This window comes from Strix uralensis, chromosome 5, assembly GCF_047716275.1.
Source record: "Strix uralensis isolate ZFMK-TIS-50842 chromosome 5, bStrUra1, whole genome shotgun sequence".
NCBI lineage: Eukaryota > Metazoa > Chordata > Aves > Strigiformes > Strigidae > Strix > Strix uralensis.
This window is the reverse complement of record NC_133976.1, coordinates 23,146,113-23,167,418: the sequence shown is the minus strand read 5'-3', so window position 1 is coordinate 23,167,418 and position 21,306 is coordinate 23,146,113. Positions and strand designations below refer to the sequence as shown.

The 21,306-nt window shown below is 40.0% G+C and overlaps 1 protein-coding gene across 2 annotated transcripts in view; it reads left to right on the top strand.

The window, feature by feature from the left end:
- Positions 1 to 21,306, top strand: part of PLXNB2 (plexin B2) — a 262,562-nt gene that overhangs the window by 178,640 nt on the left and 62,616 nt on the right. For both annotated transcript variants that reach the window (XM_074870093.1, XM_074870095.1), the window contains exons 5-13: positions 2,220 to 3,330; positions 5,041 to 5,223; positions 7,913 to 8,035; positions 11,885 to 11,985; positions 14,143 to 14,269; positions 16,001 to 16,151; positions 18,470 to 18,584; positions 19,331 to 19,433; positions 19,905 to 20,006. In XM_074870093.1, coding sequence (XP_074726194.1) covers positions 2,220 to 3,330; positions 5,041 to 5,223; positions 7,913 to 8,035; positions 11,885 to 11,985; positions 14,143 to 14,269; positions 16,001 to 16,151; positions 18,470 to 18,584; positions 19,331 to 19,433; positions 19,905 to 20,006 — 2,116 coding nt within the window. The remainder of the gene's footprint in view (positions 1 to 2,219; positions 3,331 to 5,040; positions 5,224 to 7,912; positions 8,036 to 11,884; positions 11,986 to 14,142; positions 14,270 to 16,000; positions 16,152 to 18,469; positions 18,585 to 19,330; positions 19,434 to 19,904; positions 20,007 to 21,306) is intronic.

The following is a 21,306-nucleotide window of genomic DNA, read 5'->3' as shown; positions in this document are numbered from 1 at the left end:
GGCATATTTTATTTTATAAGTAGAGCTATTTATGGCTTTTTTTGACCGAGAGCAGAGATTATAATAATCTAATTACCTTGTGGGAAAAACAGGAACAAATGAATCTGAATTCTTCGGCGTTTCATCCTTGTGCGATAGATAGTAGAATGTTAAAACTGTTATGAAACAACATTGCAGTAGTATGTCAAGCTGTTTTTTTATTTCATTGCAGATAACTGTGAGGAAGAACATTTGAAAGTAGATGACATGCATTATGACATATCATTTAGCCATGGAGATGTAAGCTGGGATCAAAGCTTGTTTGGAAAATTGAGGTCGTTGGGAGCAGGAAGAAGAGAGGAGCTTCTGACAAATAGTATCAGAATTCTTCTGGGTTCCTTAGAGCAGGTCTAAGATTGTTGTAGAGAGGCCCAACACTTCCATTACATTGCAAGGCATGTGCTGAAGTCCATGTGTCTGAAGAATGGGTTATAATTCTTAGCCTTTTCCTGGTCACTGTCATATGAGGTCAACCTATCATTAGAAAGTCAGGTTTGTGCTGTCGGTAATGTACTGTCTCTTCTTTGACCTCATTTTGCAGTTAGCTACTCAGTTTGGTACATGATAAAAGCTTTAGCAAAACAAGACTGAACTTAGCCTTTTATTTTGTCTTCATTACTATCCTGAGTTACATTTAGTAGGTTTTTGGTTTTTTAGAAGTTAGAATCACTCTGCTTTTAGAAAAGCTGTTCTCACCGTCACACATGCATTTTCTCCATAGAGGATCAAAATGCAGTCAATGCTGGAGGGCAGTAGTTGTCTTTATTCATTGCTGCAATGCCAGGGTGGTTTAGGGAGCTGGCAGATGGCTTGCGCTCACAAAAAAGTCCTTACCTCCCTGCTCAAACTTTTGCAGCCTGGTTGCTGACGTTTAACCTTAGTTATCCAGTATAAATGATGATTCAGACAATTCTCTTTCACATCCCACCAGAGTCTATTGCTGCTGCCAAAACAGAAGTTATAGCTGACACAGGAGCATGGTTCCTTTATTATTATTTTTATTATTTTTCCCATTCCTCGTTTTGGCATTCTATGCTATTTACTTCCTCCTACAAGGCTTTTGCCTGTTGGATTATTTTGTTAAATGTTTCTCTTTTCTTTTGTGGGTTTTCATTATTTCCTTTCTATTCACAGTTCCAGGTATTTTCAGATTTAGCTTGAGATTCCCCGTAAGTTTGCAGGTTCTTTCCTCATCAAACTATGGAGTCACATGGCTAACTTTGAAAATTAAAATACTGTGGATCAGATTTGTTTTTCAATATTTCCTCCAAACAGTATTTATCTTTTCCCCCTAACATCAGTGTGTTCAAGCATGCCAGCTTCTGTTTTCTGCTCTCAGAACTAAACACTTAGAGAAAACATTGACAAAATGTTCTGTGCTTAGGAAGACAGTTGGGACTTCCCTCCTCATTTAACTCTTCAGGTTAAAATTAGACTCCTTCTTAAAAGTTTCAGAAGGTCTTTGTCTAATTCCAAACAGCCAGGTGATCTGCTTGGGAAGTAAAAATTCTGAAAAAAACCCCAAGTAACAGAATCTTAATCCCTGAAGTGATGTTCTTAAAACAGATTTGAAACTATTAAGTTGCAGTGCTCTAATGAATTGAAGTGTTGGACTGTAATGCATACCAGCAGTCAAAGGCGATGTCGCATATTAAGGGCTCTACCGTCTTTCAGCTTTACATTGATGAAGGATTAGTGTAATGTCTTCTTAAAGACCATCAGCAGCCAGATCCAGACTTACTTGTAGTCAATGGAAGGTTGTTTTTCCTTTCTGGGGAACACAAATGTCTCAAACACTTTTATGTAAATTCTCCCCCTCTGTTAAAGAGGAGCCACCCGAAACACTGGGATCCTCCAACGTATTTTTAAAATCTCAACAATAAGTAATTCACACAGTATGAAGTTGTCTGGAGAAGCACTACCACTTCTTGTCACTCTATGTTGTTTCAAATTGTCTGTTGTTCTCATTGTGGTTTAGCACAGGATTGATTATCTAATTGGTTATATAATAATAATTTGGATCTGAGGCTTTCCATGATGTTCATGATGTCTACACATGTATAAAGATAAGTGTATTTGTGTCTGAAATAATGAAAGAAAAAAACCCTTCATGTTGCTGAATTTTGTGTAAATTTTATTTTTTAATATGTTTGATGTTCTTATTTTCTTTCCACCTTCAGGTATTACATAGAAATGGCTTTATGGATCTGGACACTGAGCATTTTGAGCTGTTTTTGTATCACCTTGTGCAGAAATGAGGAACTGAAATTTTTTCAGAGTGCTACAGAGCTAAATCATCTAACAGTGGATAATGACACTGGGATAATCTATTTGGGAGTGGTAAATGCTCTGTATCAGCTTACAGCAAACCTGGATGTAATAAGGTCTGTAGAAACAGGTCCAAGAAAGGACAACAAAAAGTGCACACCTCCCATTGATGAAAACCAATGTAAAGAGGCAGTACTGACTGACAATTACAACAAATTATTGTTGCTGAACAAGGTGGATAAAACAATTGTGGTGTGTGGAAGCCTTTTTAAGGGAATCTGTGCCATCAGAGATCTAGGAAACATTAGCAATCAGAAGTATTATGTAGACAGTAGCGGAGAAAAGTCCTTTGTAGCAAGCAACGATGAGAATGTATCAACTGTGGGATTGATCACTTCCTTGAATAATGACCGAGTGCTGTTTGTTGGGAAAGGGAACGGACCAAATGATAATGGGATAATAATCAGCACTCGGCAGCTCTACGATAGAGATGGGAAAGACATTTTTGAAATGTATACAGACTCGGCAGCTGTTAAGTCAGCTTATCACTCATCAAGCACGCAACAATTTGTGGCAGTCTTTGAGGATAAAAATTATGTTTATTTTATTTTTAATCAGCAAGAGAAACAGCCCGTCAATAACCGCACACTGATTGCACGTCTGTGCAAAGATGATGCCCATTATTATTCCTACTTTGAAATGGACTTGGGTTGCAAAGATGATGATGGTGCCTATGACCACTGTCATTCTGCTTACGTCACTACCCCAGGAGAGGAGCTGGCTGAGAGCATGGCTCAGCAGAGACAAACTACGGATGCTGTCTCAGATGACAAAGTTCTTCTTGCCCTCTTCAGCAAAGTAAACAAAGATAACGGCTCTCTAAAATCTGCCATGTGTGTGTTTTCCTTGCGGCACATCAATGAAAAGATGGAAAAAAACCGAAACGACTGCTACACTAAAAAGAATACCAGCTCATTTTACAAACTTTTTGCAGCAGAAAACCCGTGTGCATCACATGGACTGGTAATATCAGTATCAGTTTTAGAATCTGTGTTAGAATTAGTGGAATATATACAACTGCATGTTTTGGGGTGGCTTTGAGCTAAACTATAGTGAGATCAGATGACTGAAAACTCAATAGCTGGATTCACTATAGAAATGGAATGTGGTTGGGGGGGTTGTGGAACACATCAAGCAAGAAGTGGCAAGATAGTAATAATTTTGAGTCTTTTAAAAAAGATTTGATGTCTTCTGAAAGATGAATATTGGTTTCATAAATGCATTTCTTTTAAAGGGTTCCTTCTGGTATGGAAATTACTGAGTCAAATGCAGTGATTTGTTACGCCCATGATCAGCTTCCAGATAATGACTATAGACAATTCTGGTCTCAGACAACATATTTATAATGTTTTTAAATGGTATTAAGAATCTTGTAGGTGATATCTGGAGTTTGGTGTTGTTTCTCACTTGGATTTGAATTTTCAGATAGCTGGAAATACACAGGTTTCTTATATTCAGGTGCTGTTCATATTTTGCTCTGGCTCAAAACACTTCCATAGCATGATGGCCATCTTCTTTTTATGGTTTGTCATTACCTTGGCTATAAGTTTTTTGGAAGTCACTGTTACACCCCTCCAGATACTGTTCTTCAATTTATGACTACATCTCTGAGAGGCAGTTTTCAGCATCTCTGTTGACTTTATGATGTTTTTGCCCACACCACCCTATTCTCAAGCCCTACTTGTGCATTCCATTCATTACTGCAGCCAACCCTAAACTGGGTTGAGGAATTGAATCATCTTAAAAATAGCTCAGACAGTTTTTAGGAAGATGTCTTAATTCCCCAACCTTGCATAGCTTGGGGTACACACTTGCATAGCAGCTGTTTGAGCACAGCTTGAGAAGTGGTGTGCTACACTCCAGGGGTAGGAGTGAACGGCTGAAAAGATGGGACATGGGAATACCTTATGTTGGTATTGACCCATAATCCTTCATCGCATGAAACCACAGCCCTCTCCCACACAGTAGGTCACTAGCACTGGTAAGAAGCCAAAAGCACTTTTTGCTTCCAAACACCAATATTACTTACTGCAGTACCCTGCATCTGAGGTGAGCATCAAACATAAAAGTCATGAATGTGACAAGTGGAGCAGCCGTGGCTTCCGGCAAAAAGGAGGTGTGGATTTCAGATCAGAAAGACAGTCTCGTTACCAAATATAGCAGGAAAGGCAAGGTGTGAATGAACTTCCTTCTGGTGGCACTCCCTGCAGCTCAGCATTAAAGTGTAGTGAAGAGGGAATGTGTTGAAGTTGACGAGATGGTTGCCAGTGGGCTGCTTTTCTATGGATAGCAGCAAATTAAGAAACAAAACAGCATTAAAAAAACAGTCTTCAACACAAAATTGGTCAACCCAGTCTATTTGACATGTTGATTTTAATTAAACAAACTGGTTACTTTTTAAACTGTGCTGCTATAATGAAATAGAAACAAAAAATTTTCTCTCCCCACGTCTCCTGGAAAGTGAAAGCATTGAAGCAGTTTGCAATTAGCAGGCTGTTTTATGATTGGTGCCTGTTGGCTGGGGGGAAATGGCCAGACAATCCATTTCTGTCTTTCTACTCTTGTATGTCTGAGGGGTATTATACTGTCTGGTAATAGGGTTGCACTTCATTCTTAGCTAGGAATTAGTGATCTGAATGTTTAACATCGCTCTGTATTGCTATCCCTTATTAGAATGCAAGCAAAAATTTCCCCTGTGGCTCTGAACACTTACCGTACCTTTTGGGAAGTAAGAATGGTGTTATAGAGAAGCCGGTACTGCAAAAAGAAGGGATGAATCTCACGGCTGTCACTGTGGCTGTGGAGAATGGGCATACCGTGGCCTTTCTGGGAACGTCGGATGGTAAAATTCTTAAGGTAACAAACTGGACTTAAAAGACTGGAAGCTGTTTAAAAGGTTGCGAACTGTAATGATAGAATACTTCTGCTCTAAAAGTAAATGGGATTTATAAGATCACATACCAAGAGCAAATTCTCTTGGAGCTTGGTATTTTTAATTTCAAAGAAAAACCACATTATTTCTGATGTACCTCAGCTATCCAATACACAGATTGAATTAGCATTGCCTGAATGACACTTTTCCTGAAGGATTAGATACCTACTGAGAGCCCTATATAAACAGCCTTAGGTAATCTGGCAGCTGCTCTAGCCTTATCTCTATTCAAGCCCATACTAATTTAAGAACAGCTTTTATTTCGTAATCATTCTGGCCATTAAGTGAATAGAGATGGCAATACAAAGCCCATGCTGGAGCTCTAGTAAATTCTGACTGTGTGTTGTGGGGCTCAAGGGTTCACATTTGCGGTGTTAAAATGTCAAGAATGCAGTGCTGAAGACCTTCTTTTGCTTGAAGGAGTGATGGCCATGTGCTACTACATGGTTTGAAATTTGAAGCTGAAACTGTTGGTAACCATAAGGGAAGACAACAAATTTGAACACCTTCAGGTGCAAAGGCTCTTAGTTGAGAATTTTAATTTTACAGTGCTAAAATAAATCAGTATTTACAAAAAATATACAAATATTAGCTATTGTGAGCAGTGAGCAATTTCTTTTCATGACTTCTGTGCTTTGCTTCCTGCTTTTGATGCCATATACTTCAAATTGAAATGTTTTCCCTAATGTGAATTTGGGAACTTGAGTAAACACAGGATTTTCACTACATAAATCATAGAATCGTTTAGGTTGCAAAAGACCTTTAAGATCATCGCATCCAACCATAAACCTGACACTGCCATGTCCCACCAAACCATGTCCCTAAGTACCCCATCTACACATCTTTTAAATACCTCCAGGGATGGAGACTCAGCCACTTCCCTGGGCAGCCTGTTCCAATGCTTGACAACCCTTTCAGTGAAGAAATTTTTCCTAACATCCAATCTAAACTTCCCTGGCACAAGTTGAGAGCGTTTCCTCTTGTCCTATCACTTATTACTTGGGAGGGAAAAGAGACTGACACCCACCTCACTACAGCCTCCTTTCAGGTACTTGTAGAGGACGATGAGGTCTCCTCTCAGCCTCCTTTTCTCCAGACTAAACAACCGCAGTTCTCTCAGCTGTTCCTCATTTGATTTGTTCTCTAGATCCTTCGTTGCCCTTCTTTGGACACGCTCCGACACCTCAGTATCTTTCTTGCAGTGAGAGGCCCCAAACTGAACCCAGTGTTCAAGGTGCGGCCTCACCAGTGCTGAGTACAGGAGGACGATCACTTCTCTGGTCTAGCTGGCCACACTATTTCTGATACAAGCCAGGATGCTATTGGCTTCTTGGCCACCTGGGCACACTGCTGGCTTGTATTCAGCCAGCTTGTGACCAACACCCACAGGTCCTTTTCTGCCAGGCAGCTTTCCAGCCACTCTTCCCCAAGCCTGTAGAGTTGCATGGGGTTGTTGTGACCCAAGTGCAGGACCTGGCACTCAGCCTTGTTAAACCTCATACAGTTGGCCTCAGCCCATCAATCCAGCCTGTCCAGATCCCTCTGTGGAACTTTCCTATCCTCAGGCACATAAACCCTCCTGCCCAACTTGGTGTCACCTGCAGACTTACTGAGGGTGCACTCAATCCCCTTGTCCAGATCATTGATAAAGATACTAAACAGGACTCGCCCCAATACTGAGCCCTGGGGAACACCACTTGTGACGGGCCACCAGCTGGATTTAATTCCATTCACCACCGCTCTTTGGGCCCGGACATCCAGCCAGTTTTTTACCCAGCAAAGAGTACGCCCATCCATGCCACGAGCACCAGTTTCTCCAGGAGAATTCTGTGAGAAATGGTGACAAAGGCTTTACTAAAGTCTAGGCAGACAATATCCACAGCCTTTCCCCCATCCACTAAGTGGGTCACTTTGTCATAGAAGGAGACCAGGTTAGTCAAGCAGAATCTACCTTTCATAAACCCATGCTGACTGGGCCTGATCACCTGGTTGTCCTGCACATGCCTTGTGATGGCATTCAGGATTATCTGCTCCATAACCTCCCCTGGCACTGAGGTCAGACTGACAGGCCTGTAGTTCCCTGGATCTTCCTTCCTGCCCTGCTTGTAGATGGGCATCACATTTGCTAACCTCCAGTCAACTGGGACCTCCCTGGTTAGCCAGGACTGCTGATAAATGATTGAAAGTGGCTTGATGAACACTTCTGCCAGCTGCCTCAGTACCCTTGGGTGAATGCCATCTGGTCCTATAGACTTGTGTATGTCTTAAGTGGTGTAGCAGGTCACCAACCATTTCCCCTTGGATTATGGGGGGTTCATTCAGCTCTCTGTCACTGTCTTCCAGCTCAGGGTGCTGGGTACCCTAACAACAACTGGTCTTACTATTGAAGACTGAGGTAAAGAGGGGATTAAGTACCTCAGCCTTTTCCGCATCCTTTGTCACTATGTTTCCCCTCCACATCCAATAAAGGACGGAGATTCTCCTTAGCCCTCCTTTTGTTGTTAATGTATTTATAGATACATTTTTTATTTTCTTTTATGGCAATAGCCAGATACAATGATATTTGGGTTAAAAAAAGCAACATTAACCACCTTTCTTTCTTCCATGAAATAGGTGTTCCTGTCATCCACTGCAACTGAGTACAGCTCTCTTACTATTGAACAAAACAAACCCATAAAGAATGACCTGGTCCTTGACCAAACCCAAGAAAATCTATACGTGATGACCACAGACAAGGTAACATGTCCTGCTTGGGACCAGGTCCACTTTCACATTCTCTGCAACTTTAGCTGAGATCCTGGAGGTCACCCCATTTGCTGGGTCTCCCCCAGTCTGTGTGTATGAGGACCTTTCTCAAGTCTGAGCAGATGGACTTGACTGTTGTGACTCAGAAAACTGTTATATCCTTGATGCTTAGCTGTTGGGAATGGGAAGTGAGTTCACCTCTAAAGCTCTCTTATGAGGTCTGTGAGAAGGATGAAGTTGAGATATTTGGCACCAGCACGCCACAGGGTCAGGAAGCCCTGGTGCTCAGTGTGGTGTCCGTGGGGTGGATGGTCTAGCTGCGATCAGTCCTTTTCAAGAGTACTTCAGGATTTAGGATGCAAGCAGCTGACATAATAGCATTTACATATCTGTAAGGCTGCCAGGAGTTTTCCAGGGTCTTGCTGTCAAAAACTAAGAAGGAATGGAGAGAATTATAACTTTGGGAAACACTTTTGTTCAAGCTTCTGCTAGAACCAAGCAAGTGCAGCAGGAAAGGTCAGACTTTGCTATGAAAGACACAGGCAGTCTCTTCTAGGTTCCCCTCTCTGTGCTGGCAGGTGAGGCACAATGGAGGTTTGTAAAGAAAGGAAGAAAAAAAAGCAAGTAGGAGACAAGAGGGATGCCAGATTTCTCCTTCACCTCCAGCTGTAACCCTCTTCTGACACTTCTCTTTGTGGTGGCTGGAGCTGCCAGCCTCAAATGCATGGTTCAGCAGCTCTCCAGGACAGGGTGGGTGGTAGGCTGTGACCATGCAGCAGTGACAGTGGCACAGAATGGAACATGGGAAATGCTCTGGCAGCAGTAACATGGGGAGAATGAGTCAGGATGTGAAAGGAGAGTATTTGGGAAAAACAGTGCGAGAAGAATGTTCTCTGTTTTATAGAAGGATTAACATAAATTTCTGCTGTGGGAATGTTATATTCTAGCTGAAGGTTTTCAGGCTAGAAGCCATGTTGGAAAAAGTGCCAGATAAGCAATTGATGAAGCATTTAATAATATGACAGTGTGTGAGGGAGATTACTTCGGGGTTATTTTGAAGTAGTTGATACTTCTCATTTGGCTTCCGTTCAGATTTGGAACAGAACTCCAAACTTCAATGTTGTCCACAAATGCCTGGGTGGCGTGGCACCCCATTTGACAAGCTGGCACATTGCTTAAAAGCCCCCAGGTCCCCACCAGGTTATGGCGCGAGCATCTGAGCAGTGTAAGGGATGGCAGCAACCTTGAGGGAAGACAAATTTTCCGATGACGGTCTGCTTGAACTCATAATAAATTCTACAGTTCTCCAGGAAGGCCACGGACAAATTTTTTCAGAGAAAATTTGCAAAAAAATAATTCCATGTCTACAAAATGTTTACATTTAGAAAGAAGGAAATTCTGCCAAAGAAAGGCTTTCAGTTTAATCTTTTCCAAGTAGCTCTCATAGACATTGCAGTTTCTGAATAATGCGAATAATAGTTTTCTTTTACAAAACCTGTTCAGCTTAAATATGAATAACTAAAGTTGAGAGCTCTGTAATGGCATTACATTACTGTCATCTCTAGGAGTTAATTACAATGAGCAGTCCCACCCACTTTTAGAAGCAGATAGACAGGAGGAGAATGGAGGCCTTTGGAGCTGGGAGAAACAAAGCGATGTGAGCAAGGGGAGAAGAATAAATGCTGAAACGTGCACTTCTGGGTTAAGCACAGCTGGGAGTTGTGGGAATAGAGATATCAGAACCCTGCCCTGGGAGTTAAAATGGTTTAGAGTTGTTTAAAATAAGGTAAACAATAAAGGGCAGGCTAGCTTTGCTGATAAACGTGCTTAGTGCTAAGCCACCTGACAGATGCAGCCTGTCTCAACATTTGGAAATGAATTGCTTGGGCTCCATAAGCATTTGAACAAAGCAAAAGTGAAGATGTGGTGGGTGATAACTTGAAGCAGCCTTTAAAAAGAAATCAGATCAAGCAAAATACAGGGAAGAATGATACAGAGTTTAAGAGCCACAGTAAGAAATAAGCTCTTGCTTTCCTGTTTCACTTCTCCCCCTTCTCCTCTCAGCTTCTGCTGCTGTGTCAATAGCAGTGGGTGGCTTGGAGCAAATGCTTTCAAAAGTCAGACCCCTCCTCCCCGCTCTGCTCCCAGAGCTTGGGCAGAGAGCAGGAGAAACCCCTTGCAGCTTCTTTGAGGACTTGGAAAGGAGTGTACCACCCTGCAGTGCTTCTGCTGGTTCATTACAAGTGAACATCACTGGTAGGATCCCAAATTCCTTATGGTACATACCATACTGGGAGGAGAGCAGAAGCCTGTGGCGGTCACTTAGGACAGTCACTTGCTTGTTTGCTTGTTTTAGCTTTTACCACTCTCTTTGATTACGAGTGCCAATTAGAAAATCTGTAAGATTAGTTTCTCTGTATTTGGAAGCTGGCTGTAAACAGAGCTGCTTTTTTTAAAAAATATCCATTAAGTTTGCATAGAACTTGCAGAGACAGCAATCTCTAGGGCTTGTTTCTGCCTGTCAGAATTATGAAATAAATACTTGTCATAAAAAAGCCATTCACTGGATATTAAATTACTTATGGGTACCAGTTAGTGAAACAGAGTGCCAGTAACTTAGCTCCAGTTAGGTAAGAATCTGTGGAAGAAGAGAATGGAGAAAAGGTAAACCTCTGTATTAATAAATAGTAATATTTATTATATTAACAATAGTTTTGTTAATAATTTATATTATTATTATAATATAAAGAAAGCTACCCGGTGTTGACATTTTCCTTAACTGAGTCAGACTGAACTCTCCGAATGTGAAAGAAAAGGCCAAACTCAGACTTTCAAAGTAGCTTTGTAATTGCCAGTTGTTTTAAATGAGAGGATAAGGTAGAAAAAAAGAAAGCGTGCATCTCAGAGTTAGTTGCTAGACTTTTTGCACTCTTTAAAAGTAAAACATAGTCATCAGCAAGAAGACGTATGTCCTGTTCTCCTCTTGCATCATTTCAGCAGCATAACTAAAAGGGATGGTTGTATGCTGGTTCCTTTTTCTGTGCACCAAAGAAAGACAAAGTTGTTTATTCTCAGCACCAAAAGAAATAAAAACCAGAAGCCGTATATTTACTGGGGGACTGAAACATGAGAACTGATGATGATCTTTTCCCTGCTGCTTCCTGTCATAATTATTTTCATTTTCTTTTGTGAATGTACTGCATGGTGGAGGGTTATGCGCGGAGACGTGCGGTAACCTGAAGCACCCTGGCTCGCTCATGCTTGCAGACTTCCTGAAATGCCTTCTGGCTAAAAGTGCCACTGACAGTCACATTTCCAAATGATTTCATCTCTGTGCTAGTGATATGGAGGGGAAGATATTTTGTTTAAAAAATGATCTAGCCAGTACCAAGTTAGCCTTTTGAAAGTATCCATCCTGCAGTAGCTGTTTCTCACATTCAGAGCATTGTTGAGGCGGTTTCTGTCCTGCGGTGGCTGTTGTAACGCAGATTTCCAGAAGTAACATACCTGGAGCAACTGCAAAGCTCAATTTTTATAAGACTTGCTCATGATTCTTGATTATAACAATGTCCTACGTTACTTTGAAGAGAGATTAGAGAATATCAGAGTGAAAAAAAGCAGGAGAAGTGTATGAAGTTGGACTTTGTTAAGGGGGAAACGACCAGACTATGGTTTTGTATGTACTGTCTTAAAATCAAGCTGAGCTCTGATCATAATAATACAGGGTCAAGTCTTCTGCTGCCACAGGCAACAGCGCTGTACAACCTTGTCCACAAATATTTCTGTCTCCTTGTGTCTTCTTCAGATCCGTTACGGTTTGCTTTACTTTCGGTTTTCCAGGTGCATCGGCTCCCTGTACAAGACTGCTACAAATATTCGGACTGTGAGAAGTGTACTCAAGCGAGGGATCCGTACTGTGGCTGGTGTGTGAGAGAGGGCAGGTGAGTGCTGCTGGCGTTTTCTCAGGTGCAGGCAGTGGCATAGCTCAAATTTTGACATGTGCTGTGGGTTACTGCTTGGCATAGTGATCCCAGCTCTTTGTACTCAGCCTTATGCTCCTGATAGTGTTTTAATTTTATCACGCAGACACTTATATCAGTCTTCTGTGCACATAAGTAAGTCCCCGTTGACTTCTGCAGATTTGATTAGTGTGGGAAAATACATACTTTTCTGCTGGTACTGAAAATCAGTATAAATCTTCTAACTGCATGTTTTATCACTCTGAATTGTACAGTCAGATGTTCTCCCAGAAATTAAAAGAGTGGTCCCTATTTAAAATTCAGAAAATACAGCATATATTTTAGGTAGAGCAGGAAAGTGTAAAAAAGAACATAAAAGAAAAAACTGTTCACATCTGAAATAAAGTATATAGCTCAAACGATGTTTTTATATAAACATCATCTATCAAGACATGTAGCTACACTGAACCCTCACCTAACTGTAGGAGGGCAGAAAGTGGCATTTGACTGACTATTTGCAGAGGTTAACTGAATTAATATTCAAACACATGTAAACTAGGACAGCACTGAACAGCTCTGGAATGTCTCTTCTTTGCACTCTGCATTGATTGGAGTGGTGAGAGGGAAGAGCTGTCCTGCAGCTCTCTTTTTGACTAGTAAGTTAATTAACCCCTTGGCATGAGCAGTTGGGAATTCATGATTCTAAGTACTTGCTGTTGGAACAAAGGGGCTATTTAATTATAGTATGCAGATGAATTTCAGTCTTCTTGCTTCCTGTCTGAAAATGTGAACTATCACATTAAGTTACCTATCAGCCTGCTGTGTAACATAATATTGAGCACTGCAGAGAAACTTAACATGGTGCGTGCAGGTTTATGTAATATACTGTAACTCTTCCAGTCTGGGTTTTGGTTGTTGTGGATGAAACCTGGGGATTTGAAATATACACCTCAAACTCCTCCTGGGCTTCTGGGAGTTGAAGGCCAAATCATATATCATACAAAAGGCAATTTTCCCTAGATTTCCCTTCAGGTTTCTGATATGACCACTGACCTCAATATCTCAAAATATTAATGGTCTCTGAGAACAGGCAGACATGAATTTTTGCATTTGCTAGTATTTCTTTCCAATGGGGAGAAAAAAGTGGTTAATTTCTAATATTTTTCTCATCTGCAGCAAGTTCTGTCTCATGATCGCACACAGCACTTAATAGTGTGTTTAGGGATATGTTGTATGAATGTAGATTCTGTATGTAAATGATATATTTAAGGGTAGGGTTGACAGAACTGTGCAGCAACTGCCCCTGATGAGTTAATACTGTTCTGCTCCAGCAGCCAGAGATCCTACAGCATTTTATTCTAAACTTTGCACAGAATGGAAAGAATGCACATGAGACTGTCCACACACACACACTTAAACAAGCTTTTGTTGCCACATATGCAGCTTCTTCATGGCAGTATCTCGTCTTTCTGTCCTTCCTGTACTTGAGCTGGGAAAATCTCTCAGTATTTTTGGTGGGGCTGCGCAACCTCTGTTGTCTTCCCCTAATGGTAACAGTGCCCTGGCAGAGAGAGGTCTTAAAACAGTGGCAGCAGTTAATGAAAACATTCCCTATGAAAGTAACATTTCTAGTGCTACAGTTTCACAGGAGCTCTCCACAAGCCTCTGTGCCCCCAGCAATACTTCTGTATTGCATTTTACCCGCACCAGTGGGGTGTCTTATTACTTGCAACACATAGGTGTCTGCCACTTGACCTGCAGAAAATACAGGCTGTGCCCACTCATTCAGGACTTTGTTGTATATTGCAGTGAAGATTATTCAGCCTGGTCTCAGATGATCAGGCAATGGCTCCTGTGCTAAATATTACTGCCTCTGTATGGATTTGGGTTGTCTAATCCAAGGTGGTGTCCAAAATAGTATAGGCACATTTCCCCACTTGCTTTTGACATCTCAAACCATCAATACTTATTGTATTAAAAATTCTCTAATAGCAACCTGAATAGTCAATATTAAAGCAAATTCCCAGTCATCTTGTGTTGTAATTTCAGGGTCTGATCCCAAAATTGTTGCTTCGTTCAGAGAAAGCAGGGTCCAGCTATAATATTGCTTTGCTTTGGTTTTTGTTCCTGTTTTGTCAGGTGCACAAAGAAGGCAGACTGTGGAACAGCTGATAAGGAGAACCACTGGCTGTGGAGTCCAAGTGGCACGTGCATGACTATCATTAGTGCAGACCCTCTAAATATGAGTCGCAGAGCCCCAGCTAAGGTATGACAAGAAAATGTTTTCCCTACATGTTCTTAAAGCACATTGATGTGACTATCAAGAAGATGAATATCTGCATTTCTTTATGCACAGGGGAGACTAGGAATAGGATAGTGTTTTGGGTATCTCACTCTCCAGCATTTCTCACATTGTTCTTTCTTGCCTGCTGTTTTTGCAGGTGGCAGTTCATGTTTTCTTCTAAGAAATGCTCTTTTTGACCTTCCCTGTAAACCAAAATGATGCACTAGTATGGATGATAAAGCATTTACATTTACCTGAATATTATGAAAGTGTTGCACAATGTTCTATAACCCGTAAAAAGTAATTGATAGGGGAGATTTCATGCTGCCCTTTCAGCTTACTTGAGCATAAACTTAAGTAAGCAGCGAAGCCGTAAGCTGTTGCTTTAAAATCAGCAGTGGATTTGCCTACACAGCGAAGTCTGTCTGGGTGCATGGAGAAAGTAAATTCAGCATGCAAAATGACTCTGTGGCAACAAAACTGAGTGTTCAGAGGGTGACCAGGATGTCATAGCTTGCTCTAAATCCAAATGGAGCATACCAGTGCAGACTGAGGATTTCCTGGGGATGCTCAGCAACTAAAATCAGTAAAATGGCTTTTAATCCCTCTTAATCAGGAAGAAAGAGACTTTCATTCATGTCACTTTAATTCCATTCCTAAATGATGTAAACAGCATTATGTTAAGGCCATTTCTGTGTTGAATAAAAATGTTAGTAGAGTGTCACTAGTCTACTTAAAATCCACATTTTCTCTTACTTCAGATCTTGTCAACTTGTGTTGACAAGTCTCTGGTGTCTCATATCAGCATCTGAGGCCAAAATACCTAAAATCCAAAACCAAACCCAACTTCATATGAGCATTTACATGCTTCCTGTAACAATACTAATGCCACTGTCTCCTCATGATTCCTTTACTCACCAAAAAACGTTGCAGCTCATAACATAGTTTCAGTGAGAAGGGGATGATTGTCATTTCTAGTGGCAATACAAAATGGAAAAAGTTAAACTGTATAATTAACACACCTGAAGCATTAAATCAAGGACAGCATCCAAAATGGCATTTAAATTTTTTCCTCTTTCCTTACTAAGTTTTCCCATTTTATTTTGCTTTTAGTTTCTCACCTGCACTCTGTATTGATAATTTCCTCAAGGAGGTTAAGATCTCACCATCACTCAGAAATCCTTTTTCAGCAGTAATGATAGATCTCAGTGGGTTTCTTGCATGTACATTTGAGTCTTGAGGAAGCCATTTTTCTGTTCAGCCTTTTCCAGCCCATCCAGCCTTGTTTTCATTATTCACTAGTAACACCTAAGGTTAATGTAATTTTGATTAAGTTTGTGAGGATTTAATTGTTAGCCACTCTGTTTACTATTACTAAACTGGATGCTGAGGACAAGAATAAAAGGCTTTGGGTGTGTCTGCACAGACATTTTTGTTCTGATCTAATGCATTGACAGGACAAGAGGTTTTTGTACCAGTCTAATTCAACGTAGACCCAGACTGGAAAAATTGGTAGAGGTATAAGAAGAAAAGATTAGCAGATGGAAAGAAATAAAAATTGAAAAGGAGAACCATCTTCTGTGATACTAGCCAAAATATCAGCGCTGGCCAAAAAAAAAAAAAAGAGCAGTTGAAATTCTCTGGCCATAAATCTTACTGGGTCTTGCTTAATTTCTTTCAAATATTTTGCCCTTGTTAAAATTTTGTTTCCAGGTTGAACTGACTGTAAGTCCATTGCCAACTTTGACTGAGAGTGACCAGGTTTCGTGTACGTTTGGTGAAACAGTCCATGACGCTCAGTTAAAAGAAGGGGTTATTATCTGTGCTCCACCCGATATAATTCCTCCAACACCAAAAGGTCAAGGTAAAGAAATATTGCTACCCTCCATGTATAATAAGAGGAAAGAACGTAGCCTGCTGCTTCTAATGTGATGCCCTTATATGAGCTGCATACGAGTTTTTTTTTCCTCTTCCAGTCCCTTTTCTCAAACATCCTACTGCTGAACTTTGTCTGTTCAAACACTTTAAAAAAAAAAAGGTCAGCTCAAACTTTTTCCATTGCTGTATTTACAAGCTGTAGCATTCCCAGTGTTTCTACCAGGAATCTGAAACAGGAGCTTGGCGGAGGCGTAGACACAGAGCCAAAGAGGTGCTATTCTGTGTCACAAACAAACAAAAGCCAGCTACTCTAATCTTACCCTAATCACTCTGAGTGTGGGGCCAGAAGAGCTGCATATGTGCTTCAGATGTGAAGTTTTTCATCTCTGATGTCTTAGTTTTGATCTAGTCATCTATAGTTCAGTGGCTTGTTTTCTGGTCCATGTCACAAGGCTGTCCTGTCTCTCGTAAAGCCTCTGTCTCTTCTACTATGTGCCCTCCAGCTTCTGCAATAGTTAGTCCAGTGGAAAAATATGTGATTGTATAATTAAAGGCTGTATCATTCTTCTGAACCTCTGATTATATGCTTAAGGTCAGTTGCCAGCCGTAATTCTTATGCTATTTGCTAGACAGCATTTTATTCATGCTTTAAGTTCATACATCTTGATGCATAAACACGTGGAATAAAACTGGTTACACAGCACTGTTTATTATGTATCAAGTTTAAAAAACAAAACGGAAAGAAAAGAAAACCGCAAAAAACAGGTGCTCTTGCAGCTTGCAGAGGTATGCCTGAGGATAACCCTTTTATATGTATCACAACAGCCATGAATTGTCAGAGCAGTACTTGGAAGCAATTTTTAAGATATTTTTAAGAATTCTCTTAAGGCTGAAACAAGTCAAAATCCAGTTTTAGTTGCAGGAAGAGTAATGATGTTAAAGTCTCACTCCCAAGTTTTAAACTAGCTAGTGTGCCATGGTGTCAGATTATGCCAAGTGTTAAAGCATCACTGTTATTTAGGGCCAGCTCACATTCCCTAAATATTTTGTAAAGCAGGACATAAAGCAACCAGGTTGATAAACTTGACATCTTGATATCTTCCAGCATAAAATGTGAGACTAGAAGCCTGTCAAGGATGGCATTAGAGTAACCAAGTCACCTAGAAATAATACACCTCTCTGAGTTGGTTGCACAGGGATCCATCCGAAAGGATGTTCAAAAGTACTATAAAGATGCTCAGAAGCTTGACAGACAGAAGGCAGATGGTTATGAACACAGGCAGTGGTTCCTGGCAGCATGTGACAAAAAGTCCTGAGCCATCCACTTACTGTTAAGAAACCCTAGTGAGTTTGAAAAAGTCTGGGTTACTTTAGTTGTGGTTGGCTCCAAAGGGAATAGGACATTTCTAGAGAGGAGCAATGCTTTTTCACAGTCCTGTTGTTAGGAAATCCCCTGACATTCCTACCAGTCTGAAATATTCAAGGGGACTCGGTGCAGGCAAAGGTGACTTCCAGCCAAGCAGCTGATGGTCTTCCAAGAACCTGTTCAAGGAAAGCAGAGTTTGAAATTGCTCAACAGCTTGTGAAATAGCTTGTCACAAGGGCTTAATGATTTCTGCAAAAGGTATTTCAAACAGTTTCACTGAGGAAAGCACCAGTTTCTGAAGATAAATTTTCCACTCTTAGTTCAGTAATAATCCAGACAAGAAGTACATTTGTGGAGAAATCATGTACAGCAAATTGAAGATCACAAGTGCCTGTGGTAACTTAGCGTTGCAGACACTGTTGGGCATTAACCACAAAAATCACTTGCTTTAATTCACATGACGATGACAGTTTTAATCCACAAATGAAAGAAGTAATTTTACATGCAGACATATTCATATTTAAGAAAATGTTTTATTTAAAATGACTGTTCTCATGCCAGTTTTCATCTGCGTTCAATTATCTCCTTATTCAGTTCTCCTTGTTCTTCTAGACTCTTTAAAATTCTAGCATGATGATAGCACCGCTGAGAAACACTTCATAAAACAAAGCTATTCTGTAATTTTGCTTCTTCCCTTTATCCCACCTCCGCTTTTCTTTTGACAACCATGTGCTGAAAATTTTGTAAAGCTTAAAAAGACAAAACAACAGAGCTTATAGATCTAAAGTATAACAGGTCATGAGATTCAGAGTGTCAACATTATAGTTAAATATTTGCTTATGTCCTGTAAAATAATAAAAGTATTATCATTGTATCATTCAGCTCAAGAGCTCAAGAATTCAACAACCACTTAGATAATTTTTTTTCTTTTGTGATAGATCATGTTTCGGTTCCACTTCAGTTAACCTTTGGAGAGAACAAGGTATTTTTTGCGTCACATACTTACCCTTTTTATGACTGTGAAGAAGCAATGAATCTTTTGGAAAATCAGCCGTAAGTATTTCAGCTTCTTAACTTAGGTGTTCAGATCCTGTAACATGGTGTTTCAGCTAACTGGCAGCTGAGTTACTCAATCATTTCATAATTAAGCCTTTAGCACTCTCAAAATTTGCCAGTGTCCAAATCCTTTTTCATACATTTTAATGGAGTTTAAAAATGGTTGAAGAGCGCCAGATGAGCTGGTAACATAAAACACATGGAATAGGAATATTCATGGCACATAGAATTAAAGGCTTGTTCATTGGGTTGCCATTCTGTAGCTGCCAGTGGATGTGCAGGTGAGCTCTGTGGACATCTGCTTACCTACTTGTTCCCTCAAATGATAGATTAGTGCTTTGGGTTGCAGTGCGTTCAGATAGGACAGTCAAAGCTGACTCTGCCCCCATCATCTGCCCTGCTCAATGTTGCTGCCCCAGGGCAGGCACAGCCAACCCAAACCCCACTTTGTTCATCCTTATGTATGAAGGTTGATCAAGATCATTTCCAGTCCTTTCAGACTTGATCTCAAAGTTTGTGCAAGATGCTGTGGTTTTCTGATCCTTGCTCAAATATTTAAGGGAGAAAATAGCTTTTGGGGGTTCTTGAACTGTTCTTATTATAAAGTTTTCAGCTTAATATAGTAAGGACACTATAACAGATTGATCTACCCTCCATGAATAAAGATGGTATTTCATTTACTTTTTTTGTCAATGGGGGAAAAAGCCTGACAGTTTGTCATGACTATCATGTTATATTTGTAGATGCTATTCCTGTGCAAGCAATAGATGGAATTGCCAGTGGGACTGGAAGAGACATATCTGTGAAGAGTCTTCTTCAATACAGGATGTGATTAAACAAAATATGGTAATGTTTAAAAATAAGATTATTAGGTTTTTATTAGAACACTTCAATATTTTATTTGCTTTTTCTCTTATATCAATTGGTTCAATTAGGGATTTAAAAATTATTCTAAAGTTAACTCCAGAAGTGTAAGGTGGTTTTTTTAGTGACAGTGCGGGGGTGGGAATTTAAGGGTGTGATTGAGGAGGGGCAGTGAGACTGAATAACTCCTGAAAGGATATTCTTGTTCCCTTTACTATTTTGCTTCAATGGGAGGAACAAGATTTCAAGGCTGGGAAAGATAATCACCCACAGCTTTGACATATGCTGCAGTCATTTTTAGCATGTCTAATTTGAAAGGGTGTAATCAAATCTGTCACTGTATTTTAAGCATGAAGTTCTTCAGAACAATCATGCCATTGTCCGAAGACCATTGGAGCTTGTTGTGATAAGACTTTTTATTTGGAATAACATATAAAATGTTTCTCTCCCCAGGAAGAAGAATGCCCACAGTTTCTAAACCCTAACCCTCCAATAATACCTATGGAGTACCGAACAACTGTGTATTTTGAAGGAAGACATCTAGCTTATTATCAGGTAAGCAGATTAATTCAAAGCTAGCTGTCATTTGAATTCCACTTAAGATGCAGCCACACCCCTAAACTAAAGCATTAGTTTGTGTTTCTTGGAGATCCTACTCGTAATTGTTTTCAAAGAAGGAAAAGAGCTACACGTTTGAGTTTGATATAATACTGGTTGCTGTGGTAGAGTCATCACCAAGACAGAATCAGAGCTGGACAAAATATTTTAACTACTAGAGGTGGGTTGTTTTTTTTAAAGAATGTAAGTTGGACCTACTGAAACACTTGATAATTATTCTTCATCTAATCAAATACGAGGAGTTTTAGGAATTGTGAATGTTTCATGCCTTTTTTCTAATGAAATACTCGCGCTTTTTTTGTGTGTTCTAGAATTACATCCTCAGTGTTCTTAATTCAGTTTTCACTTTTCAAGCAAAAAAATTCACTCAGAAGTTAAATGTTTCTTAGTTTGGATAAAACAATCTTTTGCTTTTTCTGTGTGTGTGTGACCATCAGACCAGAAGATCAGGTATTTTCTCAGCTGTAGCAAAGGCTTCTCTTTCTCAGTACTTTCTTCCAGAAAGTAAATCATTACAAAGCTTCTAAGAAGCCAGAGTTTGACCCCAAGTTTTTAATTGTTTTATAACCCAGACAATGCATAGAATGTTATTGGTAGTTTGATTAAAATGAAGCTTAAAAACCATTTCTTTAGGTGATAGCTCAAGTATTGTTCTTAGTTTCTATTGTTTGTTTCTGTGTTGTCTTTGTGTAAATGCGAATTGATGATAGATATGTTGGAGATTGCATCGATTGCTTTAACTACCAGCCATCTATCAAGGGAAAGAAGGCTTTTGTTTTTTGAGGGTTTTTTTTCCTTTGCCAAAGTGAAGTACTGTATAGCTCACAAAGTCCTTCTATCACCTTTGCTATGCCTGCCAAGTGATGGAAAAGGGTAAACAGGTCTGGAGAGTAACAATGTAAGAAAGATATTCAGAGAAGGGTGAAAAGAAACCCATGCACTACAATTGTTTGAAGATCGTGCTGTGTATCACTACACTATACATATATCAAGACCATGCTCTACAAGCATGTGTTCAAAAATAAACATTTTAACTTGAAGACCTTAAAATATATGTTAACAAAGAAATTCAATTTGGTGAATTTGGTCTGTTCTCTGAGATGTCAGGACTGGTCCCTGGTAGGATGTCTGGCTGTGTGCAAGATGTAGCATACAACACTTGTCTTAAAGGCCACAGCTCTCTTTGCTAAAAATGGAAAAGTATTCCAGAGAATTTACTCACATTTCTTTTGTTTAA